The sequence below is a fragment of the Aulonocara stuartgranti genome, assembly GCF_965226115.1.
Source record: "Aulonocara stuartgranti genome assembly, chromosome: 12".
Taxonomy (NCBI): Eukaryota; Metazoa; Chordata; class Actinopteri; order Cichliformes; family Cichlidae; genus Aulonocara; species Aulonocara stuartgranti.
The window spans coordinates 520,001-536,981 of record NC_138948.1 but is presented as its reverse complement, the minus strand read 5'-3'; the positions used below and the strand labels follow the sequence as shown (position 1 = coordinate 536,981).

General features: G+C 45.9%; 2 protein-coding genes across 2 annotated transcripts in view; both read right to left on the bottom strand.

The window, feature by feature from the left end:
* Positions 1-2,107: 2,107 nt before the first annotated feature.
* On the bottom strand, positions 2,108-3,627 carry LOC309718723 (uncharacterized protein). The gene is made up of 2 exons (XM_082554236.1): positions 3,565-3,627; positions 2,108-3,210 (listed from the first exon to the last, which is right to left on the bottom strand). Exon 2 carries the CDS (start codon positions 3,199-3,201, stop codon positions 2,323-2,325), a length of 879 nt encoding a protein of 292 aa, XP_082410362.1. The 5' UTR covers positions 3,202-3,210; positions 3,565-3,627; the 3' UTR covers positions 2,108-2,322.
* Positions 3,628-10,626: 6,999 nt separating this feature from the next.
* Positions 10,627-16,981, bottom strand: part of LOC309718706 (rap guanine nucleotide exchange factor 1-like) — a 26,347-nt gene continuing 19,992 nt past the window's right edge. The window contains exons 16-23 of the mRNA XM_082554199.1: positions 16,097-16,285; positions 15,930-16,014; positions 15,525-15,619; positions 15,010-15,088; positions 14,667-14,768; positions 14,491-14,588; positions 13,485-13,625; positions 10,627-13,399 (exon numbers count right to left, since the gene is read on the bottom strand). Of these exons, the coding sequence (XP_082410325.1) occupies positions 13,264-13,399; positions 13,485-13,625; positions 14,491-14,588; positions 14,667-14,768; positions 15,010-15,088; positions 15,525-15,619; positions 15,930-16,014; positions 16,097-16,285 (925 nt within the window). The 3' untranslated portion in view covers positions 10,627-13,263. The remainder of the gene's footprint in view (positions 13,400-13,484; positions 13,626-14,490; positions 14,589-14,666; positions 14,769-15,009; positions 15,089-15,524; positions 15,620-15,929; positions 16,015-16,096; positions 16,286-16,981) is intronic.

Here is a 16,981-nt window from a genome sequence, read left to right as displayed (position 1 = left end):
AGTTGATCATCATTTGGCAAGCTGCTATGTTTGTGTTGGAGGTTATGTATGGGAATCTCAGGAGCAGGGCCACGCCTCCAAACGTGCTCCTTCCGGTTGTCATCTATATAGGTGCCCCCAGTTCTGCAAGCTGTGCACCTCCCTCCTTGTTCTCAATTCTGTAACACGGGGATCTGCCAGGCCCAGGAGCCGTCGCCAGTCCCCATCGAGGCCTTCCCCAAACCGCAGCTCAATTGATGTCAAAGCATTACCTACTAAAACGCTGTCAAACCTAAAATGAGGGCGTGGGCCCAGCGAGTGAAATGGTAAATTATTTTACTCGCTCTTAGTTTGTGAAGCACTTTGATCGACATTGTTTTTAAATGTGCTGTATAAATACATTTTGATTTGCTCGCATGAAGCTTTGAACGGTTAAGACATCTCTTCCCTCCGACCTGGACCCGTTTCAGTTCACATACTGACTGCACACCATCACACAGCTCCAACCTTTTCATCAAGTTTGCAGCCGACACAGCTGTGGTAGGTCACATCAGCAACAACGATGAGGCCTACTACAGGACTGAAGTTAAACATCTGGCCAAGTGGTTCAGCAACAACAACCTGTCCCTGAATGTGGAGAAGACTAAGGAGATCATCACAGACTGCAGGAGAACTCACACTCTGCACACCCCACTAACCATCAATGGTGTTGCTGTGGAGGGTAGGCAGCACCAAGTTCCTGCACATCTCTCCTGGTCAGCAAAGCCCAACAGCGACTCTACTTCCTCTGCAAACTGAGGACAGCGAGAGCATCAACCTCCACTATGAGCAGCTTCTACAGAGGCACCATGGAGAGCATCCTCCCAGCTGCATCACTGTGTGGTGTGGCTCCTGGGTGCTGCTGGAAACAGCTACGACGGGTAGTGAGAGCAGCAGAGAGGATCGTGGGTACCTCTGTTCCCTCCCTCCAGGACATCTACTGCACCCGTCTCACCTGAAAGCTCTCTGCATCACAGGTGACTCCACCCATCCGTCCAACAGCTTCTTCAGTTTGCTGCCATCAGGAAGGAGACTGAAGAGCCTCGAGGCCAGAACCAGCAGACTGAGAGACAGCTTCATCCATCAGGCTGTCAGGATGCTGAACTCTCTCTCACACCACCTCCAGACCTGCATCCACCTCTCCCCTCTGAACCCCCTAGGCATACAAAACTCTGAACCTCCACCATCGCCCTTTCACTGGCGGGGAGCAGATCGATCAAACCTTCGGCCGGTGGATCCGGTTGTCGTGGAAGTCTCTGACCCAGCTCCCGGCAAATAAGACCTTTATTTTGAAGGATTTCTTTTCATTGGATTTCCTCTGTCTAACTGAAACCTGCACATCACCCGGTGAGTTAAGCAGCTTTTCTGAACTGCCAGCTGCCGGCTGTGCATCTTTTAGTGCTCTGAGAGCTTCTTGTCGCAGCGGAGGGTTAGCTGCTGTTTTTAAAGCCCACTTCAACCTTAAGCAGCGATCCTCATCGACATGCACCAGCTTTCAGCTCTGTTTCTGTGAACTCCCCTTCGCTGCTGTGTGCAGTAGTTTACCGGCCTCTTAGATATAATAAGGATTTTTTTTATCCGAGTGACTTCCTAGCTGACTGTGCATCACGATACGACCAGATCCTGCTGCTCAGTGATTTTAATATCCACCTGTGTTACCCAGAGAAGCTCCTGGGACTTAGTGAACTCTTTTAATCTCATTCAGCTTGTTAAGGGTGCCACATTATCTTCGGTGTTATCATATCATCTGTCTGTAACTTACACGTCGAGGATGCTGTATTCTCTGACCAAGTTGCTGCTCATAGTCCTGCTGTTAAACGGGTTCCACCTGTGCGACGCCGTCGTGCCTTCGGCTCAGATACTGCTGAGCATTTTTCTACACAGGACATATGAAGGCCCTCCTCAGATGTACTGTTTGATTGGTCACGATGAACCTGAGTCCAAAGAGGACGTACCTACTGCTATGATTACTGCGAGGTTCAGTGTGAACTCGGGTTTCTGCTAAATGAAGTCATGTATTGATCCTGCTGAGCTCACCTTACTCTGCTAACAAGCAACAGATGAAGCTTTGACACACGACACAGAGAGATTTCAGATGCTAAACAGACTTTATTGAAAGAGAGACAATAAACAGAATAAAGTGATTCACAGCTAATCAATCAGATTGGTTGGAGGATCAATGATCGCTGGTGCAGACAAACCTCTGAGATCACAGTGATTGAACATCATTAAAGAAAAAAGACATCATCAGACCTCTGGGTTTCTGCTCAGTGAGCGTGCTCACTTCTTTTACCATGACCGCTCTCACTGATGATAGCACAGGTAGACGGGAGAAGCTCCTGGGTTGCCTGTGTTGAGGTTTTCTGGGTTCACTTTGAGCCCGTCATTGTCATACGCCTGCTTAGCTGCTGGGTCGGCGAGCACGGTGACGGCCTTGATGGGAGCGCTGCCGCTGTCTTTCTTGTACCACAGGAACACCTCCTTTCCCTCGGTGCCCTCGTTCAGATCCTGGTTCACGATTTCATAGCCTTGGTCTTGGAGGCTCTTTTGCTTGACATCACTGGAGGAGATTTCCAGCTCACTGATGGCGTCCTTGGGGTCTGTGGTTTGACGGTACCAGATGAAGATGTAGGGCCCTCCTGCTCCCCTGTTGGTGTCTTCATCCACCCGGATGTAGCCATCATTGAAGTTGTCATCATCTTCCTCAAATTTAGCAGTGGCCCTGATGTCACAGATGTAGGTGGGGTTCTCTCTCTTCAACCACAGATAGATCCAGTTTCCTCCAGCACCACGGTTCAGGTCACCGGCCAGTCTCTCCCAGCCCAGTTTATACTTGTAGGGTTCATCTCCTGCTTGTACAGAGACATCGAGTTTCCTGATGGGAACATCGTACTTTAAGGAACCTTTGTAGTACCACAGGTAGACAGAACCTCCACATGCCCCCTCGTTCAGGTTTTTGTCGATCTTTTTGAACCCTGCACTAGACAGACCCGTGGACATCTCATCGTGGAAGGAAATCTGAATCCTGGTAATTGCATGATCGCCTTTTTTGTACCAGAGGTAGACGAAGTTTCCCCCGGCTCCTTCGTTCAGATTAACAAAGATTTTCTTGAAGCCTTGTTCACGGAGCGCAAACTCCTCGGCTTTGTTCAAAGACACTTGGAGCTCAGCGATGAAAGACATTATGGGTTCCTGCACCAAACAGAGTTGAACGAATCAAGAATCAATCCAGATATAAAAAGGTTTTAACAAGGGGAATCAGGATAGTATGTAATAATGGCAACAGCGCCAACTAAGAAGCTCTTTAAAAGGAAAAAATGCCAACAGAACAATCTGCACACAATCACAGCATCCTTGTGTTTTTATGATATTACAGTCTCCACTCTGAGCCTGAAACCATTAAACTGAACCCAGAGGAACATATGGGAAAAATAGCTTATTACCACCTTTAATTAATAAGATGATACCAAAGTCTTGGGAGATGATTTTCACCAGAGTAAAATAAAGAGTGAAATGAGGACGCCGAGTGAATGGTGGCAGACTTACGTGTGTGCAGACGTGGTCGGCTGGATGAGGTTTGCTGGACGGCTGCTGATCTCACACAGAAACATCCACATTTAAATACACAGCAGACATGTGATCATAGTCACAATATCAACACACGTGACTGATCGTCATCAAAAACCATGGGCAGCTATCAAGGATTGTACTGGAATGACTGACGATGATTATTGTGAGTTATACTGAAAAGGAAAAATAACAAGCGTTAAATAAACAAAGAAGGGTTCAAACATTACTGATTATGTGTTTAAAGTTTTATGTGTTCATCATTTCTGTCTAATAAAACAGTCCAAGTTTGGGAAATGAGGAAATGAACAGAGTGGAAAGAAGTAGCACGATCAGCACTGTGGCAGCACAGCTGATCCACTTTCAATTCTCACATGAGAAATGAAAGTGAAATAATAAAACAAATCAGTAGATTTGTTTTATTATGAAACAAATCTACTGAATTCATGTTTAACTGCAGTTTTTCTTTAGAGTTGGACTTTCCTGATCTTGTTTCCTCCTTCATAAAGTCCACGTTGTCCATTTTGGGTAACCAACATAAAGAAAGATAAAGATTTCTTTGCTCAGTGCTCTGGCATTGTAAAGTGAAGCTGGAGCAGGGCTAACGTTTCAGCAGACTAGCACACACAGAATAAAATGTGTGAGTATGAAAGTGTGACAGGCGGACTAGGCTGGTAGAGAGTGTTGGACTCTGTACTGGTTTAGATCTTTGGATAGAAGGGAAGCACTGGGAGTAGTGGTCACCAGAAGCGGGTTTCTAAGAAGAGAGGAGAGCAGTGGGAGCTGAAGGTTACTGCTGGTGAGGTGGGAATTCTGAACAAGGCCGAGAACATCTGGAGACAGCGTTGTCAATACGTGGAACTACTAGATACTGCAACCACAACACGGGGAGCTGATTTATCGCTGTGGGTAAGCAGATAATGTGCCAGCTGATGAACGTGTTCCTCTGTGAGCTGCAGCCGTGTCTGGCAGGCCCTGAGCAGCCGGGAAAACAGGACGGCTGGGTGACTGTGAGGCCCCAGGTGCACCACCAACCTGTTCATGTGTCTAGCTAGCCTAACGATTTCTGCCCAGTGGCTCTTACTCCAGTCATCTCGAAGTGTCTCGAGAGGACTCCCAGCCACATTCAATCTCCACCAGTTTGCATACGGGAAGAACAGATTCAATTCAATTCAATTCAATTTTATTTATATAGCGCCAAATCACAACAAAAGTCGCCTCAAGGCGCTTCATAGATACAGAGAAAAACCCAACAATCATATGACCCCCTATGAGCAGCACTTTGGCGACAGTGGGAAGGAAAAACTCCCTTTTAACAGGAAGAAACCTCCGGCAGAACCAGGCTCAGGGAGGGGCGGGGCCATCTGCTGCGACCGGTTGGGGTGAGAGAAGGAAGACAGGATAAAGACATGCTGTGGAAGAGAGACAGAGGTTAATAACAGATATGATTCAATGCAGAGAGGTCTGTTAACACATAGTGAGTGAGAAAGGTGACTGGAAAGGAAAAACTCAATGCATCATGGGAATCCCCCGGCAGCCTACGTCTATTGCAGCATAACTAAGGGAGGATTCAGGGTCACCTGGTCCAGCCCTAACTATATGCTTTAGCAAAAAGGAAAGTTTGAAGCCTAATCTTGAAAGTAGAGATAGTGTCTGTCTCCTGAATCCAAACTGGAAGCTGGTTCCACAGAAGAGGGGCCTGAAAACTGAAGGCTCTGCCTCCCATTCTACTTTTAAATACTCTAGGAACAACAAGTAGGCCTGCAGAGCGAGAGCGAAGTGCTCTAATAGGGTGATATGGTACTACAAGGTCATTAAGATAAGATGGGCCTGATTATTTAAGACCTTGTATGTGAGGAGCAGGATTTTGAATTCTGGATTTAACAGGAAGCCAAAACAGGAGAAATCTGCTCTCTCTTTCTAGTCCCTGTCAGGACTCTTGCTGCAGCATTTTGGATTAGCTGAAGGCTTTTCAGGGAGTTTTTAGGACTTCCTGATAATAATGAATTACAGTCGTCCAGCCTGGAAGTAATAAATGCATGAACTAGTTTTTCAGCGTCACTCTGAGACAGGATGTTTCTAACTTTAGAGATGTTGCACAAATGGAAGAACGCAGTCTTACATATTTGTTTAATATGTGCATTGAAGGACATGTCCTGGTCAAAAATGACTCCAAGGTTCCTCACAGAGTTACTGGAAGCCAAGGTAATGCCATCCAGAGTAAGAATCTGGTTAGATACCATATTTCTAAGATTTTCAGGGCCGAGTACAATAACCTCAGTTTGATCTGAATTAAGAAGCAGAAAGTTAGCGGCCATCCAGGTCTTTATGTCTTTAAGACATTCCTGCAGTTTAACTCATTGGTGTGTGTTATCTGGCTTCATGGACAGATAGAGCTGGGTGTCATCTGCATAGCAGTGTAAATGTATGCTATGTCTTCTAATGATGCTGCCTAAGGGAAGCATGTATAATGTAAACAGAATTGGTCCTAGCACTGAACCCTGTGGAACTCCATAATTAACCTCAGTGTGTGAAGAGGACTCTCCATTTACATGCACAAACTGGAGTCTATTAGATAGATATGATACAAACCACTGCAGTGCAGTACCTGTAATACCTACAGCATGTTCTAATCGCTCTAATAGGATATTATGGTCGACAGTATCGAACGCTGCACTGAGGTCTAGCAGGACAAGCACAGGTTCTCTTCTTATTTTCTCAAACTCAACAGTAACAAATCCGAGCTCCTCTTGGTCGGCACTAAATCTACATTATCCAGAACCAACAGTTTCTCTGTTACTATCAATAACTCGCCGGTCTTTGTTTCTTCCTCTGTGAAAAGCTTGGGTGTCATCCTCGACAGCACTCTATCTTTCAATTCACACATTAATAATATTACTCGGTTTGCATATTTTTAATTGCGCAACATTAATCGTCTCCGTCCTTTCCTCACCCCACATGCTGCTGCCATTCTTGTCCACAGCCTTGTTACTTCCTGGATTGATTATTGTAATTCACTTCTTTTTGGTCTTACTCAAACATCCATCCACAAGCTCCAACGCGTCCAGAACTCTGCTGCCCGTATCATCTCCAGGACCCCTTCTGTCCACCACATCACTCCTGTCCTGCAGCAGCTTCATTGGCTTCCAGTCAAATATGGCATCAATTTCAAAATACTCTTGTACACATTTAAGGCTGTTCATCATCTGTCTCCTCCATATCTCTCTGACCTGGTTCAGATCACCGCCCCATCTCGGTGTCTCAGATCTACTTCTTCCCTTTCTCTCTATGTCCCCTCCGTCTTGCCACCATGGGGAGCTTTCAGCTGCTCCTCGACTCTGGAATTCCCGACCTCCTGATTTAAGAAATATCTCTTCCTTCTCTCTCTTTAAGTCCCAATTCAAAACTCACTTGTTCAAAACAGCTTATCCCACATAACCTCTCCACTCTGCTATTTTACATTTGTTTTATGTCTTATGCTTTTATGATTGTGTAAACTGTTTGCGTTTATGTTCCTTTTATTATTCTACCTTGTACAGTGTCCTTGAGTGTTCTGGGCGCTTTCAAATAAAATGTATTATTATGTTTGTTTTTCTTATTAGTAAAAACCATCAAGAAGTCCCAGCAGCAGGAGACACACACACACGTATAAACATTCAACTTTCACAATCCATCACAAACATTATCACTCAGTTATCAGTAATGGAACATAAAGCGAACATGTCATACGTACACATACGCAACTTATGAGTGATTTCACACTTCTCTAATTTCTACACATGGTTGACCAATCACAGCCCTGCTCTTGCCAGCTCACATCCTATAAAACGGCTGCATTGACCTGAGTGACTTGAACCAATCATTTTCCTTTCACGTTGGTCCACAGAGGTGTGTTTCACACTCATGTTACAACATTTGAAAAACCCACTAAGGGGGAGACGGGAGGAACTCGTGATAGTTCTGGCTCTTCTCAGGGAAGTTTTGACCTGCCAGCATCTTTGTGAGTGAAGTGGGTGAAGAGGCCGGCACATTGGTTTCTGCTAATTAGACGTTCTTGTAAAACGTCTAATTAGGCAGACGTGCAGGTCGTGTAACTCAAGGGTAGCTTCTCTGATCCAGCTCGTGTCACTTACCTAACAATTACTCACAGCAGTTTTTACCAGTTTTGCAATCTTCATTCTATCCCCTTAAATTTAAAAAACGTTGTCATCGTGTCTGCTTACAATAGAGAGCATGTGTCAAAAAAGGAAAAATAAAATAACACTGTCCGTGGTTTAAAAAGTGAGCAGTCTGCCTCACCTGTGAACTCGGTCAGCTAGCGTAGTCAGGTGGCTGCGCTAACTTATTAGCTGAATGAATTCAGTAAATTTGTTGTTTTTAGTCAAGTAGTTAAGATAAGATAAGATAAGATAGAACTTTATTAATCCCTCGGGTGGGTTCCTCTGGGAAATTCGACTTCCAAAAAAAAGCACAGTTTTTAGTTTTTCAAATGTTTAAAATATTTGTGTAAAGTTTCAAAAAGAAATAGAAGCAAAACCAAAAATAATGAGTTAACTGTTGTGCATGACGTCACTGCAACAACCTGTGAGCAACTGATGAAAGACATTTTACTTTCACTGTTTTGTGTTTCTCACCTGAATCAGTTACACTAAAGACTAATATCTTTAATGTTCAAATTTTTCCCTGAAATCAAAACCTTCCAAAGATGACTTGACAAAATGAAATTATGCTTTTAAAGTAGCAGGTACTCAATATGGAAAATACTAGAAATGGTGAGTTGAACTGAAATAGAAGAAAATGTTAGATGAACTTTGTCAGTTAGTAGGACTGATTCTAAATTAAGTTACATTACTTATTTATTTTAAGTACTTGCATTTTGTTTCAGGTCAGGTGACGGTGACTGTCCTGGTGACCATAAGGGGGCGGGGCTTTATTCATGTTTGAATGCCTTTGAGACTCCGAACGTTTATTTCAGTTTTTCTTTGCTGACTCTGCAGACTGTAATGGAGGCTCCGGCCAGCAGGGGGCAGCAGGTGGTTTTACCTGAAGTCATTACAGCTGAAGTTCTGTGTCTGTGAATGATGCATGCTGGGAAAACAGACCGCGAGCCGCTGTGACATCGGCACAGGTGAGCGGGGGGGTGGGATTCTGGGACGTGCTCAGACTGAGGTGTGTCACATGACCCTGCTGCTCTACAGGGTCCACCTCACTCAGCTGAGAGCAGGAAACGAAGCAGGAGCCGGGGAGTCTGCTCGTCCTCAGTGTTTACATGAAACTAATAATACGATTGTCAATAATCAATGAACCAATGTCTCTGACTCCTCTTAAATCTGACTTCTTTAAAGTTCACTCAAAAACACTAAACCTCCACCGTCAAATGTCGCTCTGCCTGGAAGTGATGTAATAAAAGGCCGACTGAAGCCCCTCCCACAGCAGTCTGTTCACAGAGGGGAGGGGCCGTGACAGGCAGAGCCTTCAGTTTTCAGGCCTCTCTTCTGTGGAACCAGCTTCCAGTTTGGATTCAGGAGACAGACACTACTTTTAAGATTAGTAAGTACCGTATTTACCGTACTATAAGGCGCACGTAAAATCCTTAAATCGACAGTGCGCCTTATAATCTGGTGTGCCTTATGTATGAAATTTGCTTTGTGCTTCCTGACCGTGAACCGATTTTACGTGGTACACGATGCTCAAAAATCTGTCAAAAAAACCTTTTAGTGCCACTTTCTCGGAGCATTACGGTTACCGTTGCAAGGAGCCTCATGGAGTAATACGTACTGTGCTTCAACACAACATTACCGTGTTATGCTTACGAAGCGGATTTTAAACAATCAGTTATGCAGTAGAAAATGGAAATAGAGCAGCTGCGAGGCAATTCGGCATTAATAAGTCGGTGGTGCGCAAGTGGAGGAAGCACGAAGATGACCTAAAACAAGTAAAGAAGACCAAAAGGAGTTTCCGAGGGAACACGGCGCGATGGCAGAGGACAAAATTGAACAGTGGGTTATTGAACAGAGAACAGCAGGCAGAAGTGTCTCTACAGTCTCTGTTCGACTCAAGGCTACAGCAGCACGTGACATGGAGATCAACGACTTTCGAGGGCGACCTTCTTGGTGCTTCCGTTTTATGAAAAGGCATAATCTCTCAATCCGCACAAGAACTACTGTCTCACAGCAACTGCCAAAGAAAAGTTGGCCATTTTCAGCACCTACTGCCAGAATGAGATCACTGGAAAGAAGATCCGGCCAGAACACATCACTAGCATGGACGAGGTCCTCCTCACCTTTGACATCCCCGTGAACCGTACTGTTGAGAAAACAGGCACCAGTACGGTATCTATATGCACCACAGGGAACGAGAAGTCATCCTCCACTGTAGTTCTGGGCTGCCAAGCTAATGGCCAGAAACTACCACCCATGGTCATTTTCAAGAGGAAGACTTTGGCAAAAGAAAAGTAGAAAAGTTTCCGGCCGGCGTCATCGTGAAGGCTAACTCAAAGGGCTGGATGGACGAGGAGAAGATGAGCGAGTGGCTGAGTTTATGTCAAGAGACCGGGTGGCTTTTTCCACAAATCTCCGTCTCTTTTGATCTACGACTCCATGCGCGCCCATCTCACCGAGGCTGTCAAAACCCAAGTGAAGCAAACTAATTTGGAGCTTGCCGTCATTCCGGGTGGATTAACCAAAGAACTCCAACCATTGGTTGTTCAAAGTTAAATTACGAGCTGCGTGGGAGCATTGGATGACAGAAGGCGAGCACACATTCACCAAGACAGGGAGGCCACGCGGAGCAAGTTACGCCACTACCTGCCAATGGATCGTGGATGCTTGGGCTAAGGTATCAGTTTCAAGTGTCGTCTGAGCTTTCAGGCTGGAATAATCACTGAACAGCTAAGTAACAGCAACGAGACTGATTCAGATAATGATGAGAGCGATCCGGGCATGCTTGATGCCGAAATTGCCCAGCTGTTTACCGTAACTCAGACACGGGAGGTGAAGAACTTGATGGAATTGTGGAAGTTAATGTACAGGAAAAAGTGAGTGTATTCTTCAATATTTAATGTGTTACAGCTTAACAGTGTTAAGAGTTACTGTGAATGAGCTTAATAAAGGTCGAGTTATCTGACTGTTTGTCTTAATGTGCCTTATAATCTGGTGCGCCTTATAGTGCGGAAAATACGGTGAGCAAAATTTATTTATATAGCACAATTCACAGAATAAAATCACAAAGTGCTTCACAATAAATCCAGAAATATAAATAAAATAATAGAAAACAGTGAAAAGATTAAAAGCTTGTTTGTATAAAAATGTCTTCAACTGCTTTTTAAAGGAGACAGTGGAGTGTGCACAGCGTAAAGACGACAGCCTCGGTGCCCGAGGAGACCGATCCCCACACAGGGTTTGAACCCAGTGCGTGGGACCAACAGTGACCTCCGCCCGGCCGACCTCACCTGCAGCTCTCTGAGCCAAGAGGTGAGAGCCACTGCTGCAGACTCCACCCCCTGCTCGACCACGTGTCAATCAGATGAACCTGAGGTGTCGCAACGATTGCGGTGTGAAGAAATGTGAACTTTGACCTCTTGGGCCAGCTTCCAGGTGAATGAGGGTTTCTCGATCCTGCCCACGTCGGTATTTTGTCGTCTTGTGGAGGCGCTGATGATGAGCAGAATCTGATGCAGCTGTTTAATACGCCAACTGTTCATTTCTGTCAAAATTACATGTAAACAAAAAGTCTCCACAGTCCATGAAGTTAGCGCTGGACCACATCTTATAGATGAATGTTTCATTAATCGGTGGCTCTAATCGGCGTTCGTTCAGCTCACCATTGATCAGTTGGTCATTCAGAGAATGGTCGGCAGGTCGGCGCTATAATAAGATTGTGTTATTTAAAGTGAACAGACGCACTGCTGCTGCTGGTTATATACACGGGCAAAATAAAAAAAGAATAAATAAAGAACATATTTATCAGTCATGTGTAATATTCATACAGGTGTGTCTGTATGATGCTTCCTGTTTCCTGTACAGGTGTGTTTGATGTGGGACGATGAACGGCGTCTCCGTGGCTGTGAGTTGGAAACAGATCATGTGACCAGCTGTGACACCCCCACAGTGTTACTGTGTGAGCTGGTGATTTTCCATATTCATGTATGTTTAGAGAAATCATCTTGTACCCTCAGAGCTCTGTGGTCTGACACTCAGGTGGGCTGGTTGGTGTCCTGGCCTCAGTGGGACATTAAACTCTCACTTTGAGGGATGAAGGTCGGGACGTTTTAGCATCGCTGCTCAGGTGTTGGAGGGTAAATTGGCTGCTGAGGATGTGGAGCTCAGGTGAGCTCAGACTGACGATGATGATGGAGGATGTGTGATCTGTAGCAGCTGGACGTCTGTAGAAAGCACGACTGAATCTTCTCTAAAAGCAGCTGAAACTGTCACGCATTACAAACGCGTCAGCATGCAGCTGCAGGCTGATGTTCTTCAGACACCATGAACCATCATCACAAGTTCATGGATCGCCTTCATGCTCCACCTCAGTCCAGCAACAGGATCTCACCTCCTTCATCATCATCCATGATGGTGGTGGCATAGCTCAGGAGGTGGAGCACGTCATCTGCTAATCATAGATGATGGTTTGATCCCTGGCTGCTCCAGTCAGCGTGCCAAGATACTGAAGGTTGTTCTCGATGCGTTCATCGAAGTGTGGCCGGACGCAGCGCAATAACGGTTTACCGCTACGCCGAGCAAAGCACCAAGCACGGCAGCGGAGTACTCGCGCATGCCGCAGACTTGAACTTTGAACCCTGCATGCTGTAACGTACCTTCACGTGGCCAATAGAAACAAAGCCTTCAGTTCAACCACACGGTGTGTGTCTGAGGTCGATGAACTGATACAGGTTTACGTGCATCTGTGGGGACCTCCAGAGCCTCCTTATAAATAAAACTGAATTAAAAAGTAGAGGACACAGAGTAGACCCACAGTCACCCTCAGAGTCCAGACCCACAGACCCACAGTCACCCTCAGAGTCCAGACCCACAGACCCACAGTCACCCTCAGAGTCCAGACCCACAGACCCACAGTTACTCTCGGACACCTGAAGGACCGAGCGTGATGTGTTTAAATACAGATCAGAAAACGGTGCTAGAAAAACATCTAAAACAATCGGACCCTCGTCCCTTAAAAGGAGCTGAAATTTTGCATCATTCCTACTAAGCAGGGAATCTTTCCACTGGAATTCCCGAGATGGTCAGGTGGGATCAGCTTTAATGATTAACTAATTTTTGTGGCCTTGAAGACACGGTGCTGAGGTGAGGTTTCCACCATCAGGTAAGGGCAGGTGAGTTGACTGGCAGGTCAGCAGTGATGTTTCATGGATGTTTGGATGCAGTTTTTCTTCCTTCAGCAAAATCTGGAAGTCTCTGATCCATCTGTGGGTGCCGGACCTGAATCTGAATATGTTTCTGTTAACAGGAGCGAGGGAGGGAAACCTCTGCCTGCAAATAGCAAAGGTCCGGTAGTAAAATGTCTGCAGGTTTTACCCTGCATGTGTCTGTGCCAGTAATGTCACGCTCTCGGGCCTCGGCCCCCGGTTTGGCACCGGTTCAGTTCTCTGTGTTACAGCATGTTAGCATCAGAACAGGTGCAGCCGATTAGCTGCGTGACCCTCTGCGCCTTCACCAAAGCTCATCTCTGATTGGCTCGAGGAGTGTTCTTTGGGCGGATCTTGAGAGAGAGCTCCCACAGCGCCTCCTCAGCCAGGTGATCGCTGAAGTCGTTAAAGAAGGAAATGATGTCATCATCGGGCAGCAGAGAGTAGCTCCTGCAGAGAGAAACAGCTTCAGCATACAACAATACAACCACGAGGTACTCCTAATGATTGAGGAACTGCTCTGTAGGTAACTGACACTTGCTGGTAGCTCCTCAGGGTGTCCAGGATGTTAAACTGCTGCCAGCGTTTGGAGAAGTTAACCTTTGAACCCTGTGATGTCATCAAAGTGTCGGGATTCCCAAGGTGGACAAAAGTCAAGTCCTGCAGAATCAAACCCCTGAGAGAGAGAGAGAGACGGCAGACAAAGCATCAGCCTTCAGACCCTGAATCCTCCCTTAGTTATGCTGCAATAGACTTAGGCTGCCGGGGATTCCCATGATGCATTGAGTTTTTCCTTTCCAGTCACCTTTCTCACTCACTATGTGTTAACAGACCTCTCTGCATTGAATCATATCTGTTATTAACCTCTGTCTCTCTTCCACAGCATGTCTTTATCCTGTCTTCCTTCTCTCACCCCAACCAATCACAGCAGATGGCCCCGCCCCTCCCTGAGCCTGGTTCTGCCGGAGGTTTCTTCCTGTTAAAAGGGAGTTTTTCCTTCCCACTGTTGCCAAAGTGCTTGCTCATAGGGGGTCATATGATTGTTGGGTTTTTTTCTCTGTATCTATGAAGCGCCTTGAGGCGACTTATGTTGTGATTTGGCGCTATATAAATAAAATTGAATTGAATTGAATTGAATAGACCTGAAACATGAAGCTGCAGTTCCTCTGACGTCCAGCAGAGGCAGCAGTGAGGCAGTCCCCATAGACTCCAATGTTAAAACTTTACAGCAGAAACAAACATGTTTACAGCCAGATACACAAACTGTTTGGTCTGTGGATAGCTTCCTCCTTCATAACGCCTGCTTACATTGTATTGTTAGGGGCGTGGCCTCTTTGACTGACAGGTGAATGGTGACACAGGTGGCTGTAGCTGCCAGCCAGGCTAAACCTCAGCCAATTGGAGATCCTGAACTGGACCTCTGGACTGTGTTTGTGCTGTTGGAGCCTTTTATCTGAGCAATAATGTGGCTGCTGTGAGGCTGATCACATAGACACGTTCTACATTAGGGTTACTGCCCAACAGGTAGGGTATTTACGTACAGGTAGGGTATACAGGGAGGCTCTACTTCAGCCAGAGCTGCTCGGTAGGCTCTGAAAGAGGATGAACTGTCGATCAAGGTGCTGAACTCCTCCAGAGCCTGAAGCCAAACAGACATAAAACACTGTTAATGCACTGAGGCGAACCGATGAAATAATCCCAATGAACTCGGTCTGACCTCTGAGGTGCTTTTCTGCCAGTCCAGGCGTCGCAGAGGGGCGGAGTCCAGCGCTGACAGGATTGACAGGTACGAGTTAAAGTTATTGAGCTTCCTCAGGTGCTGCAGGAAAAAAGAACATGTGCGGTTTGACAAGATGACATGACAACAGACCACAGTCTGGAACCACAAATGGACACACAGATGTTGTAATGATGCAGTGAGTTTGTAAAAATAAATCTTTTTATTCCAGTTTGTCAGTCTAATAAGTTCTGGTGTAGCTGCTGTCCTCCCCGACTGGAGGGCCAGCTTTGAATACAAATGAAGAGACAAAAGGACTTTTTCTACTGCGGACTCTAACGACCTTCATGATCTTCAGGAACTTCAGCAGCAGCCTCTCTCTGTCGTGAGGTTTGTCCTGAAGGATGATGACGGAACGAACCCTGAAATCACAAAAAGAAGGTTCATTAGTTTCAGAAGCTTCTCCTTCTCTGCCTGTCCCGTCCCTGCTCCTGTCTGTTTGCACTGACATAACTTGAAAGTAAAACAAATGAATAATAAAGGTCAAACAAACTATGACAACCAGTATGGCACAAACCGTAATGAACCACCTGGGAAAGTAAATGTGTCGGGCATTTCTCTTGCCTTCAGACAGTAATTGTGATTGCTACAGTGCCGGTTTCAGAAAGCCGATTGTGATTATGGCATAAAAGAATAACATCAAGAATAACATCATAAAGGCATTTTCTGAGGGGTCTGTGGGCTTTTGATGCTCTTTCTCCAGCACGATTCTGATGGAAACAATAACCTGATGGAGTCACAGATTGTGTTTCTTTGACGAAGGAAGTTGTGTATCTGCCGGTTGTGTTGATGTTTTACCAGAAGGAGACGCTGTTGAAGTGTTGAGTGAACTCTGTCAGGTTGGGACTCTTCTCCTCATTCTGCTCCTTTGACCACAGCAACACCTCTGGAAGCTGGACAGGTGAGAAGAACCAACTGTCATCCCAGTGCACCAAACCTGCCGGCTCCGGCAGGCTGATGAAACAGACTAAATCATGTAAACACAGAAAAGGTTTTTCTGTGGCAGCAGATCGTGATGCAGCCACACTGCAAACCAAGAGGTACCGCTGCACGTGCTGGTGGAAAACTCAACGAGGAGACGGCTCTTTGTGTCCCAAAGCATCATTTACCTGTTTACCATAAACCAGGTATGAATACTTTGTGTTCTCAAGCAGGTTCATGAGAACAGCTGGAGAACCAGGCGTGAGAGAGGCGGGTCTGTACCTCAATCTTTGTGAAGAGTTCAGCATCCAGCAGAGTCAGCTGTTCAGCTAAATCCTGACTCCTGAAGTCCAGCAGAGTTCCCGGCCTGAGGCAGAGGGGACAGAAACATTCAAACTTGACCAATGACAGCTCAGCATGCTTTCAACCTGTCAGGTGTGAAGGCTTACCTGGCAGCCACACCCTTGGCAGCAAGTGGACGGAGTGACTGAGGTGAGCCAATTAGCTTCCACCTCTTCTCCATCTTTGACAGGATGTTGGAGCGCAGCTGGTGGGCCGGTCCCAGCTCTCCACCAATCAGAAGGCTGAACACCAAGTCCATCAGTAGCAGAAGCACATCAGAGTCGAGCTCTATCGCGCTGCACACACAGTATTCACACTGATGACACACGGCCAGAAGTATGTGGACAGCTGATCTTACTCGATAGATTTGAAAGCATCAAGTGTGGCATTAAAAAGTGTCCCGTGGCCCACATGGTTTCTTATCAGCCAATCAACTTGGCTTTAGAGATAGTGTCTGTCTCCTGAATCCAAACTGGAAGCTGGTTCCACAGAAGAGGGGCCTGAAAACTGAAGGCTCTGCCTCCCATTCTACTTTTAAATACTCTAGGAACAACAAGTAGGCCTGCAGAGCGAGAGCGAAGTACTCTAATAGGGTGATATGGTACTACAAGGTCATTAAGATAAGATGGGGCCTGATTATTTAAGACCTTGTATGTGAGGAGCAGGATTTTGAGTTCTGGATTTAACAGGAAGCCAAAACAGGAGAAATATGCTCTCTCTTTCTAGTCCCTGTCAGGACTCTTGCTGCAGCATTTTGGATCAGCTGAAGGCACAGAGGCCTTTATGTGAGGTTAAAATCACGTTTAAAAACTGCTCATAAGTCTATCAGAAACAGGAGATCTTACCTTTGTTTCTAATGCTTTTATTCATAAATCCTAACTCACACTTCCAGGTAATAAGCAGGAGTCCATGTGAGCGCCTACATAAGTCTGGCTTTCCTGCCGACGTGTGAATATGAGAGATGGTCTCCTTTAATCACAGCCAAGGTTCAG